This window comes from Malaya genurostris, chromosome 2 (genome assembly GCF_030247185.1).
Source record: "Malaya genurostris strain Urasoe2022 chromosome 2, Malgen_1.1, whole genome shotgun sequence".
Classification (NCBI taxonomy): Eukaryota; Metazoa; Arthropoda; class Insecta; order Diptera; family Culicidae; genus Malaya; species Malaya genurostris.
This window is the reverse complement of record NC_080571.1, coordinates 107201016-107214930: the sequence shown is the minus strand read 5'-3', so window position 1 is coordinate 107214930 and position 13915 is coordinate 107201016. Positions and strand designations below refer to the sequence as shown.

At 43.4% G+C, this 13915-nt stretch overlaps 1 protein-coding gene across 1 annotated transcript in view; it reads left to right on the top strand.

Annotated features, from left to right (window-relative positions):
• Positions 1 to 13693, top strand: part of LOC131432388 (histone-lysine N-methyltransferase trithorax) — a 117613-nt gene extending 103920 nt beyond the window's left edge. Inside the window, exons 3-6 of the mRNA XM_058598621.1 lie at positions 2250 to 11736; positions 11798 to 11931; positions 12010 to 12185; positions 12308 to 13693. Coding sequence (XP_058454604.1) covers positions 2250 to 11736; positions 11798 to 11931; positions 12010 to 12185; positions 12308 to 12481 — 9971 coding nt within the window. The 3' untranslated portion in view covers positions 12482 to 13693. The remainder of the gene's footprint in view (positions 1 to 2249; positions 11737 to 11797; positions 11932 to 12009; positions 12186 to 12307) is intronic.
• Positions 13694 to 13915: the final 222 nt, after the last annotated feature.

The following is a 13915-nucleotide window of genomic DNA, read 5'->3' as shown; positions in this document are numbered from 1 at the left end:
AGTTTCAGAGTTATAATGTTTTTTTTATGCGAAGTTTCAGAGTTATGCGGTTTTTTTATGTGGTTTTTTTTTATGCGGTACGTAAATTCGCATAAAAAAGACTTCAGTGTACATTTTTTTGGTTAATTGTGGAATATAATTTCATTCCAATGGCTGCCTCGGCTGGCCTTGCAGTACGCCATATGGTCGGTCCAGTTTTTTAGTACATTTTCGATTGTATGCAGTTTTATTTCAGCTATGGCTGCACGAATGTTGTCCTTCAAGGCTTGAATTGTCTCTGGCTAGTCCACATAACACTTATCTTTGACAGCCCCCCAAAGATAATAGTCTAACGGCGTATAATCACAGCTCCGAAGCGGCCAAATGACATCCGAATTTCGGATGATAATTCGATCTTCAAGACTGTGCGCAGATGATCGATCGTAGCGTTGGCTGTGTGGCACGGAGCGCCGTCTTGTTGGAACCAAATGGTGTCCAAGTCTTCTTCTTCAAGTAACAGGAAGAACCAATCGCTAATCATGGCGCGGTAGCGATCGCCATTGACCGTGGCTGCGGCTCCTGCCTCATTCTCGATGAAAATGGCCCAATGATGCCGCCAGACCAAAATCCGCACCAAACCGTCACTCTCTGAGGATGCATCGGCTTCTCCATGATAACGTGCGAGTTTTCCGGGTTGTTCTGTCAACATAGCCCAGGTCTTGTGGCCATAGAGAACAACCGGTCTAATGAGCGTTTTATATCGTGCGGTGGCGAACTTTACCTCTATTGAAGGAATTTGCTGAGTCCAAAGTACGTATGGTTTCCTGCCAAAAAAAACTCTGAATTTCTCTGCTGGTATCATTATCGGCGGTCACCAGTGAGGTCAAATATACGAACTCGTCAACTGCCTCTATATCGTCACCATCTATCAATATTCGTGGTGTGAGGCGCAGTGTTTCTGCACAAGAGTCTGTTCCTCGCATGTATTTTATTTTCGACGCATTTATAGCCAGTCCGATACAACTAACTTCGGCTTTCAGTTCGTTGTACGCTTCCATCATCTTGTCAAGATTACGTATCACAATATTAACAATATTAACGTGAACAAGAGACAAGAGAGTCCATCACATTGTCGTAGCCCTCTCCGAGATTCGAGATTCCGAGATTTTTATCTGTCATTACGCTATGATATGTGAAATTTAATTGTACTTCGCCTATTTGTCATTTTCATTGTACTATAAAAACATCTGAAAAGTTATAACTGAATATTTTTTAAATTTTTTATGAAAGATCAACGAAAATATTCTTGGAAATTTTTACTACTGTCGACAGAAGCAGCGATGGCATTTCACCAGAGTGATACACGCTAGAGTCAGATTTTTGCCACACCGGGGATGAAAAAAACGAAGCACCGCACAAAGAGGAAAGCGCACTTCTTCTCAGTGTCGAATAGACAGCATTTGAGTGTGTGCTTGTGGTTAAAGCAGCTGGCGCGAGTGATCGCTCACACGCGCTCTCGTCTAAATACACCCAAGTGACCACTGGCGCGTGATGATGAGCGAACACTTCTGTGAACTTCAATTAATAGAGAGTAGATCTGGCCTTGCTATGAAAAATTTGCAAGGAAAACCGAAAATTTTACGATAAATTGTTTTATTTTGCTGATTTTGCGTGTCCACGCTTCATCTACGAAAACCATACAGCAGAGTGCTCACCGGCGTGTACACCTCTGTGAAAGTATCTGCATCTACCTCGGAGAATTTATTAGCTAATGCTCTAGCACTTTGGTGCGATTCAGTGGAAGAGGTAAAATGAAATAAACAAACGCACTCATGATGTGTGCACACTCTATACAACAGTGGTGTATAAATGTGAAAGAGAAGAGCTCTCGTTGAAGTTGTCAGTGCGAGGGGAGAAATTTTGCTTGCTCTTCGTCACACAGAGGAGATAGACATCTCTGGACAGAAGTACAGTTTTTAGGCAATCAATTCACATCCAACAGCAATTCAGCTGCTGTAATGGAAATAAAATTTGTTGTAGATTTATATAACCGATTTAGGGGTCTTAAATTTTTTTCTTCAACTTTTTGTTTAAGAGAACAATAAGAGCTTAAGCAAATAGCAGAAAATGCAAATCATTATCAACAATCAGTTATGAACCAATTATAAATGAAAAATAAAAACACACTCATGGAATAAATCCATAGAATCAGCATTATTAATTTCTGCAATATTGTCTCGATTCTTAAACAACATGTTTTCTCTTTACAGAGTCAACGGAATCCGGTGAACCCGAGCCTGTGCGACCACCCAGCAACATCAACAATCCATTCGCTAAAACTAGTCTTCTAGACAGTAGTCCTTCCAGCGGCAACAGCAGCGTGCCCCCCAATTCGGCACTGCTGGTGAAACCCTCGGTACTCTCGTCCAGCACGTCTAGTCTTTCGTCCGGTTCCAGTGCAGGTCTTGCTTCGGCAACGTCAATCTTCGGAAAAAGTATTCTTCGTCAACCCCGACTGCAGTTCACAACTTCGCTGCTGAACTCTAACCCGCTGGCAGCGGCCGGTTCATCAACCGGCGCGGGTTCTGGCAACACTAGCATCAGCGCCGGTAGCAGTCAAAGTGGAACTGGATCAAGTCCACCCTCTCAAGTGCCATCTGCGGTTACCGATGGACCATTCTCGCTACATCTAAAACCGGGAACCAATTTAGATTCGTCGAAAATATTTTCGAGTGCACTGACGGCGGCCATCGGTTCGAATGGAACCATTGCCGCTTGTGCTTCCGTAATCGGATCAAGTTGCAGTATTTGTGGAATCGCTTGCAACACTCGCTATTATCAGCAAGCTACGAAAAAATTTGGTGTTAGTTGCTGTGATATTTGCCGGAAGTTCATTTCGAAGATGGTCAAAAAGTTGGCCAGCTCATCAAGTCCAACCAATGCCAACGTAACGATGAAATGCAAAAATGAAGGCAAATGCTTAATTGGACCTCCATCCGTTATAAGGCCTGATCACGTCAAAACCAGGCATATTTTTAAGGAACGCTGCCATGCGTGCTGGTTGAAAAAATGTCTCGGAAGCTTTCAGGTGCCACCAGTGCTGAAGGTACGGCTGACGCAAACGCTTCCTATGAATTTAAGGCAAACCGAAACTGCTAGTGGATCGAATAATAGCTCGGTTAAGAGTGACAGTGCTGAGAATAATATATTCTCAAATAGTTTGGCTAGTGCGAAAACTCCGCTGTCTTCGAGAATGCTTTGGAATGCATCCGGCGCCGAGAAACCAGATTTTTCCAAATCAAATTCGTTTCTGTCACTGGCGAATCCTTTGGCGCAAAATAATAATACGTTTGGCAGTTTACCTTCAATCAAACTAAACATAAGCGATAAACCGATGATGTTGATACCCAGTTCCCTCTCCAGTCCGAAAGGCAACAAGAGTCCATCGGTGTCCAGGAGTGAAGAATCCTCTCCCTCTACAGACAAGGAGAAAAAGGAAAGTGAAGAGTGTGACATGACGGAGGCACCCACTAACAGTATCAGAACTAGAAGTAAGACTGAAGCAGCAACGAATGCTGCAATAACTGCAAGTGCTTCACCGGTGGGCACTGGTAGTTCAACTTCAACTACTACCACTACTACCAATACTACTGCAACTATTACTACTTCGGTGGTGACTGCAAGCGGTACGGTAGCAACGGATCCGGCTATACCGAACCAGCCAACCGGTACAGTGAATCCCAATGACAAACGACAACGAATAGATCTGAAAGGTCCTCGCGTCAAGCATGTTTGCCGAAGTGCTTCTATTGTACTTGGTCAACCCTTAGCTACCTTCCCTGAAGACGAATCTACGTTAGAAAATATTGAAACACCTCCCAGTGATAGTGCAGCTGATGTGACAGATCAGGTCTCGTCGGATCTAGGCACAGCGTCTGAGACACCACTGCTGCACCCAGTGACACCTAAACCGGATGATGATTATCAGTGTGTTGAGTGTAAAGAACCAGACAACATAGCATTGAGCCCTCCAGCAACACCGACAGAAGCCGATACCAGCGGATCTACTGAGAAAGAGTTGGTGATCGATGAAGATAAACTCGTGGACTCCAATCAGGCAAGTCCGATCAAGGATATCGATGTTGTCAAACCGGAACCACCGCGACCGCCACCCGTCGTGAAGGTTGAAGTTGAGGTAAAAGAAAAGGAACCCATTAGAAAGTTGGAAGAAATAGAACGACCTGCTACCAGAAAAACCACTTCATCAATTCGACCGCAGGTACTGAAGCAAAACATCAGCGCCATAACGAAAAGTTTCAACACCAATGTCCGAGCTGCCGGTCAGCAGGGCATGGCTGAAGTACCGAATGTTCCACTAATATCGATCGATTTCTGGGAAAACTACGATCCAGCCGAAGTCAGTCGAACTGGATTCGGATTAATACTATCCGAAGATGTCCCTCTGAAAGCTCTCTGTTTCCTGTGCGGTAGCTCTGGACTAGATGAGCTACTGTTTTGTGTGTGCTGTTGTGAACCTTACCACCAATACTGCGTCAAAGATGAGTATAATATTCGGACGGTTTCGCTAGATGACACCAACGTTAGTCTTCTGGAACTAACGAGCACGACGAATGCAGGAGGCTCTTCACCGCAGCAGCAGGCCCTCAATCGGTTCAACTGGATGTGTCCACGGTGCACGGTTTGTTACACTTGCAACATGGCTGCAGGCAGCAAAGTCAAGTGTCAAAAGTGCGGTAAAAACTACCACACCACCTGTTTGGGAACCAGTAAGCGGTTACTGGGTGCCGATCGACCGTTGATCTGTGCGGGATGTCTCAAGTGTAAGAGTTGTTCGACCACTAACGTGACCAAGTTCATTGGCAATTTGCCGATGTGTACACCGTGTTTTCGATTGCGACAAAAAGGTAACTTTTGTCCACTTTGCCAGAGGTGCTATGAAGATAATGATTTCGATCTAAAGATGATGGAGTGTGGTGACTGCAAACGGTGGGTTCATGCTAAATGTGAAGGACTCACCGACGAGCAGTACAATATGTTGAGTGCATTACCGGAGAATATTGAGTTCATTTGTAAAAAGTGTGGTAAAAACAATGAAAATGGAAATGTATGGCGGGATGCAGTGGCCGGTGAGTTCAAAGCCGGTTTACTAAGCGTTGTTAAATTGCTCAGCAAAAGTCGACAAGCGTGCGCTCTGTTGAAGTTAAGTCCAAGGAAGAAAACCGGCAATTGTAGTTGCTCCATTAGCTCGGGAAAAAGTATTACTTTCTTCGGTTTCAATTCCATCAAGGAAGAATCGTCCTCGAAGAAAGCCAAGCTCGACGAACAGGAATCTATTTATGATTTCAACAGCGAAAGCAGCAGCAGTAGCTCTAGTTTCCCTCAGAATACAAAATGTTATTGCTCACTAAGACCCTCGAAGCCATCAGATATCAGCTTGGTAGAAATCAAGCAGAAGATCAACGCCAACGAGTACTATTCGTTACAGGACTTCAATTATGACATGAATACATTAATCAATGCAATCGGATCGGAGGACTTGTCAACGGCATACAAAGAATTCCTCAGTGAGACCTTCCCATGGTTCCAGAATGAGACCAAGGCCTGCACAGATGCCCTAGAGGAAGCCATGTGCGGGGAGGAAATGTGTGATTATAATCCAGCTGCTGGTTTAATTATGGACACTGATCAGAAGGTTCCGAATATCGATATACCATTGAGCGAGATTGGCGATTATTTCTACGAGTCTGCAGAGATAGAGGATACTCGAATCTGTATGTTTTGCAAGCAACGTGGTGAAGGACTGCCATTGCACGAGTCTCGTTTGCTCTACTGTGGGCAGAACAACTGGGTGCACACTAACTGTGCCCTTTGGACAGCAGAAGTGTTTGAAGAAATTGACGGATCACTACAAAATGTTCATTCGGCCGTTTCACGTGGACGATCGAAGAACTGTCGCCACTGTGGGGTGAAAGGTGCTACGGTTCGATGCAATGCTAGGCATTGTACCGAACACTTTCACTTCCCCTGTGCGCGACAAGTCGGATGCTTGTTCCTGCAAGATAAGACGCTATTCTGTCCACAACATACCGCTGATGCGTCCCGGAAAAAATGTCAAGCCGAGAAGAGCTTCGAAATCAATCGATCAGTGTACGTTGAGTTGGATAGGCGAAAAAAGAAGTTTGTCGAACCGGGTAAAGTTCAGTTTATGATTGGATCACTGAGTGTCAAAAAGCTCGGTCATATTGTTCCAATGTTCAGCGATCATTCAGATGCCATCATTCCGACGGATTTCGAGTGTACAAGGCTGTACTGGAGTACGAAGGAACCGTGGAAGATCGTGCAGTACAGGATCAAAACGTCTATTCAAAACAACAATTATTGCTATGGGACAGATTTCGGTAGGAACTTTACAGTGGATCACAGTCTAAACAGTAGTCAGGTCCAGTGGGGTCTTACGCAAATCGGTAAATGGCATAACAGCTTGAACAGCGACGATCCAGAACCGGAGCCCATATCCAGTTTCACTGGAAATCAACGGGAGAAACCGATTAAACAAATGCTGGAAACCGGCGATGATACTAACGATGAAGAACCCCAGAGTAACAATGATTTACTACCGCAGGAGATCAAGGATGCTATCTTCGAAGATATTCCGCATGACATTTTGGATGGAATTAGCATGCTAGATATCTTGCCGAAATTGATGACGTACGATGACTTGATCGCGATGGATCTGAAGAACGAGAATAATTTCAATGCGGAGATTTTGAAAGAAGTCGGTCTGGGTAGCAGTAGCAGCAGCAGTAGTAACAGTAGTAATGCTACCGGAGGATCGAAGGACGATGAGATGGATGTTGACGAAGATGATATTAATGAAGCAATCATGAAGTGTACCAGTGGCGAGCTGAGCAATGACGGATGGATGAAAAGTATTGGGAATCCTGGAATTGAGGATGCGTTGCTAAGTGCTATTAAGCAGCCCTCGTCCAGTCGGGAGCTGAAGCGAAGCAAAACCGATATACTTTCACGTGCGGTAGTTGGTAGTCGTGTCGCAGGTCAAAGATCGAGCAGTTTTTCGTGGAATTCTAAATTGGAATCAACCGCAGCGGTTGTGGCTAAACGCAGAAAAATTAGTAAACTGGCAGATGTTTTGTCACTGGGGAGGATAAAGGATGAGTCTACGGCAAACATACTGGAGCGACGAAGGTCACTTCCGTGTGAGGAATTCAGCTGGAGCGCAAATCGTAAAGTTAATGGCGGAGACAGCCTGACCGATGGTATGGGAGTGCTTGAAAAGTTGAAAATATCACAGCTAGATGGTATGGACGACTTTTGTGGAGACTCTGGGGAAGTGAAAATTTACTCGTCCAGTATGATTGAAGCTCCCGTAAAATGTGATCGCTGCCATGCAACATATCGAAATCAGGAATCCTATCTACGGCATTTGAATTCGTGTGAGGTGCTTTCAACGAGCGAAAGTGACTCGGAGACACGATCCCCAAGACTACTAAGCCCAGAGCAACAGCAAGCGCAAGTTGCCAATCAAATCGGAAATGGGACGTTTATTCTACCACAAACATCCCAGAGCATATCTACCGATATGTATAATCAAATAAACCAAAATCAACAAACAAACCCAACGATATCGGTCATTTCTGGGCTCAACAATCAAACTATTAATCTGGGAAATTTGAACAATCAAGCAATTCTTTCAAATATTCCAGTATCCATGCCGATCACTATCAATCAACTATCGTCGGGAATTCCGATTCAAACCTCCACGGGAACACATCAGATTCCGCTTCAAGGAACGTTCTCGAATATTGGAGGTAACATGATAATTTCCAACCAGGGTCAAATTTTTGCCCAGCCGATCAACTTCCAACAGCCTTTGGATAACCAGCAGACCTATGTTCAGAACAAACAACGGTTTATTCAACCTGCACCGTCACCGCAAATTCCACAAACCATTTCCCTATCGAATAACCTTCTGAATACCGGCAATGGCATTAATGTTATTCCTCAACAACAGCAGCAGCAACAGATTATCACCATAGGACCGAATGGGCAACCGCAGATTGTAACTGTAACGGCTCCTCAGACTACGCAACCGTCCATTCTTCAAAACCACAGTCAGAAGAAACAGCTAATATTTCCTACATTATCTCCAAAAAAGCAATCGTTCTCCCGGATTTCCCAATCACCGACGCCGATTAAGGCTAAGAGAATAACGCCAACAGCCACGGCCACATCTAACAAAACTATTCACATGAAAAAACAAGAACCAATTACCATCCAGCAGGCAGCGACTCCTCAACCCCAGACTATACAAACCATAACACAACCGATCCCCGCGCAACAGCAACAACAGCAAATTCAACTCATCAATACGTCTTACCCTTTAATCCGACCGGCAAGTGCCGCAACACCCCATCAAACAACTGCGACAACAAACAATCCGATCATTTTTCAGCAAGCGAATCAGCCCATCATCGTACAGCAGGTTGGAGGAAACCAAATATCGTACGTGACGGATCAAAATCCTGTTCAGTATCTAGCAACTCCAACCAATGTGCTAACACAGAATGGATTCGCAATGACCGCCGCAGGAGATGGTACACTAACGGCTGCAGCCAACAACATTCTGATTCCGAATGGAACCGGTGGATATTCAATGATACCTGCCAGTGCACTCCAGTTGGCCACCCCGCAACCTCAAGTGATCGGCACCATAATTCAACCGCAGGCTACCACAATTCAGTGTGGAATGATGTCTACCGAACAGATGGTTCTAGGCGCTGCCCCAACGCCAACATTGGAAATGGTCACCGATCCAACATCCGGGTGCATGTACCTGACCAGTCCGTCAGTTTACTATGGCTTGGAAACAATTGTTCAGAATACTGTTATGTCTTCACAGCAATTCGTTTCCACTGCCATGCAAGGTGTTTTGAGCCAAAACTCAAGCTTTTCCGCTACCACGACTCAGGTATTCCAGGCTAGCAAAATTGAACCGATTGTTGAAGTTCCGACCGGTTATGTAGTGCTGAACAACGATGGAACCACATCCCAACAAAGTTTATCATCAATGCAACTACAATCTCCAGCTGGAATTATTCAACAAGCTCAAATTCCACCAACCCCATCTGTAACGCCATCACCTCAACAACAATCAATTCAGAGCGCAGCTACCGTTAGTCAACCTAATTCGGTGCAAACTTGGAAGATTGAACCCCAGTCTACGTTCGTCCAGCAACATCAACCGCAAACTACAACAATTAATCCTTTGAAAACAAGCACCGGTATGAAAAGTATTATTCCAAAGGCTCAACCGCAACTAGTGAATAAAGTCATGCCAAATTCTCTGGTTAAAACAGCGGAAAATTTGAACTCGTCTATTTCATCGCATTTCCAGACAGTCAGTTCTACTGCAGTTTACACAACGGCAACCGCATTGGCAACGACGACCAAGGTTTCAAATGTCATCAAACCCATCACAAAAACTATCAATCTAAACAAACCCAAAATCATCGCGAAACCTGTGAAACAGCGCCAGTCACTTCTGTCTCCGCCGCTGACTTCTCCTCAGTCGCCGCAAACACAGCAACAGCAGCAAAAGCCGGTGCAACAGACTGCACAAGGAATGTCCATCAACTCTAACTCGCAACCTCAATTGGTTCCCATCAAGCCTAGTGTGAACAACGAAAAACCTTGCTCTGTGGACAAAATTCCACTCCCGACCAATTCTTTGTCCACGAAGATTAGTCCTAAAAATTCCGTTGATTTCATCCCGACCGGTATCCAGTCAACAAAGCCTCAATCACTGTTGAAAAAACCCGACGGAAAACTGTTCCCTCGCATGACAACGAACACACCCTTTCAAGCAAACCAAGTACAGCTCCAGCAGCTGGCGCAATCGATTCAAATAAACGTGATTCCAAACGGAAACTTCAACGCTAACCATCAGCAACCTGCAGCGCAGTCAGTGGGACAAGCTCAGAAATCTCTGCTTCTCAATATGGACACGCAGAAGAAAACGTCCCAAATAACGATGACGCTGGCCACCAGCAGTAGTACAACCACACCAACGACTCCTGGTGCCATGACCATGGCCAACTCATCAATCACCATCACCCCAACACAGACGGCAAGCATCACTCTCCCAACAGCTCCCTACCCAATGCCACTGTATTCCAACATCCCAACGAATGTGGTAAATCCAATTCAACAGTCCGCCACGAATAACAATACGAATTCCGGCATGGTTCAGAATCGTCCAACCAATCGGGTACTTCCGATGCAGGCTTCGTTAATTCTACCGAAATCACCTGAAGTTCCACCAACGCCTCCTCCCTTGAAGCTGCTGAACACCATGCCAGAAAAAATCAATGAGATTTCCATCATTCCGAGTCATAATTTCAGTCCCGATTCACCGGAAATCAACCAATCCGATAAACTAGTCAAGGATAGCCAACTGGAAATCGAAATCAAACCAATTGAAATGATTCCACAACAATCACCGATCGACGATCAGTTGAATACCATCGATCAACAACAGAGTTTCCAATTCAGTCTAAGTTTAGATCACCACGGTTCTCTGATACCGGTGGACAACTCTCCCACGGTGACCTCTACTGACATTACCTATCATCCGGATATTGCTGATATTGAAATTAAGTCGATCGATCCAACCGATAGGATGTTTTCGGAAACGGAAGAAATGCTTGTCGATAGTATGCAAGAAGATCCACTTGACGGAGCCAGTGTTGATTCACCCAGTTTGAATGATGAATCCGAATCTCCTGAAATCAAAAACAAAATATCGGAAATCTTGGACAATCTTGAACAGCAGACCAACGAAGAGGATGAGTTTAGTGACTGTAAGCACACCGATAGTACGGAGCTATTGTTGAAAATCGAAAGTGAGCAGGTGTTGAAATCATCCAGTTCTAGCAAAAGCCAGGAAGAACAACAGCTGGTAGAAGAACTCAACCAGGAACTGCAAGCCAGCGCAAACGCGTCTCCAGCGACAACCACTTCGGATCTGATGATTCCTCCAATATTTGAGTGTGACCCGAAAAGAGACGAAGATTCCGGTTATGAAGCCGAGCAAAAAGATAACTTGGATCCACGATCGAATATGGCAAGTCCTGCACCTAGCTCGGGCAGTAATCTTCTGACCAGCAGCGAATCACAATTAGAAGTGCTGGAGAAAGACAAAGTCGAACAACATCCAGTGAGTAAACCACCCAAAACCAGCAGTCCAAAGCTGTTGTACGAGATTCAATCACAGGACGGGTTTACCTATAAGTCAACTTCGATTGTCGAGATCTGGGATAAACTGTTTGAAGCGGTTCAAATCGCACGGAAAGCTCACGGGCTTCTGCCCCTACCCGAAGGGCAACTGGAGGAGATGGCAGGTGTGCAGATGCTTGGTCTGAAGACGAATGCCATGCGATATCTGCTGGAGCAGCTACCCGGGGTAGAGAAGTGCTCCCAATACAAACCACAATATCACAAGAAAGCAGTATCGGAATGTTCGTCGACGCCGGAAGGTTTCTCTTCTATATACGAGGATTATTTCGATATTATCAAGGAAAATCAGTTCGGGTCGGCACGCTGTGAACCGTACAGTTCTCGATCCGAGTATGACATGTTCAGCTGGCTAGCGTCTCGGCATCGTAAACAGCCAATGCCCGTGGTAGCACAAAATATAGACGATACGGTGATTCCAAGGTGAGTTCCAAATTCTTCCCCTTTCAGGATAACAGTTTTTTAACGTTTACTCTTCTTTTAGACGAGGAACCGGTAGCAATCTTCCCATGGCAATGCGGTATCGAACGTTGAAAGAAACCTCGAAGGAATCAGTGGGTGTTTACCGTTCGCATATTCACGGTCGAGGCTTATTCTGCAATCGTGACATCGAAGCAGGTATGCAAGCAGAAAACTATTTTGATTTTTTGAAAAGTTGTTTTAAAATAAATGTACGTTTATTTGTTTTGTTTGCAGGCGAAATGGTTATTGAATATGCCGGAGAACTTATTCGTTCTACACTGACGGATAAACGAGAACGATACTACGACAGTCGCGGTATTGGATGTTATATGTTCAAAATCGATGAAAATTTCGTCGTGGACGCAACGATGCGTGGTAATGCAGCTCGTTTCATTAACCATTCGTGTGAGGTAAGAAAATTTGCCACAACATCAACAGACAGGCGCCGTGACATGGGTTGACCTTTATTTCGTCGTTCGCAGTCTGACCTTGAACTTGTTATAAACTTTCACTCTATCTATCTCGTTCACAGCCAAACTGCTACTCGAAGGTGGTTGACATACTGGGCCACAAGCATATTATCATCTTCGCATACCGACGAATCGTTCAAGGTGAAGAGCTCACGTACGATTACAAGTTTCCGTTTGAGGATGTGAAAATCCCATGCTCGTGTGGTTCGAAAAAGTGCCGAAAGTATTTGAACTGATTTGTCGAAATTGAGATGGTACGAATGAAAGCAGAGGATCAAAATCAGTAATAAGCAATAGAATGATACAGGATGATGATAGATCTGTGTAGGGTGAGCAACTTAACGGTTTATCTCGGAACAATATGGTGCTGCTTAAAGGAGGCCGAAACAACAATGATTGTGATAAATGGAATACATCACAAAAGCCACACATTTTACTTAGATACCGATATGCAATAGGCTATCAGATTTTTCAACAGGTATTTGAGCCGCATAAGCAAAAGCATATACAGAGCATGTATTATAATATTAAAGTGTATCAATTGTAATAATTTGTCCGAAGTGTTTAGTATAGTGCAGTAGTTTGCTTTATTGCTTCGAAGTGTAAACTTCAACTGTGTAAATATACCTGAGTGTGCTACGATCGACAACACAATAGAACAAGTAAACATGTTGATCCCATAAACCCGTATTACAAGATACATAATGAAAACTACTATTTACCGTAACTCGATTCGATAAGTTGTTTTAAATGAACAGTATCTAGATACATATTTGCAACAGAAAACCGTTTCACAGTAACTTTCAAAATATACACATTTTACACATAATACAATAGAATTTTTATCACTGTCACTCTTAAAACTGAAAACGCTAATGTACAAAATAAATGTTTTTACCGGTTCCACAGTCGATTCACGGCTACCGTGGTTGATGTAACAGTTTTGAAATCTCGGTTAGAAAACAATGCGCAAATCTCCTTTTAACGCAAACAGTCCAACTGGAATGAGTGTCAATCGGTCAATCAATGTGATCAATTCCAATTGACACTGTTTTACGCTGCGACATTAAATCGTACTATATGATGAAAACTTATGCAATTGATAACCGTGCACCGAAAATGTCGATAATTTGCAGTCTTAAAAGTTTACGTAGCATAAATTTCTCATCGATATATATCTGAACCACATTCATTTTCCGCTAGTACGATTGAGTCCAAAGCGAGAGAGTATTACACAATAATAAAATCAAAACAGTAAATTTTTATCATAAATGTACTACAATCTGTATCTCATCTACCTGTATGATGGTTGTAGTATTGATGTTCAATCGACGCATTTTTAATATCTTACCAGTCAAATATCACAGAATAAAAAACAATAGTTTATGTGAATAACTATTCACCTACTGAACAGTTGATACCAGGTTGTAAATATTTGTCCTTAGTTTATAATTTTTTTTTTTTTTTTTTTTTTTTTTTTTTTTTTTTTTTTTTTTTTTTTTTTTTTTTTTTTTTACTTTTTACTTTTTTATTTATGACTTCTGGTCAGTCAGTAATTTTTTACTTTTTTCGGTATTTTAACGATATCAAACTAACTAGAGATTATAAGAGGAGAAAGAATATGAAATCATAGAGCCATAGTACTCAAGGAAGAGCAAGGATGTGAAGAA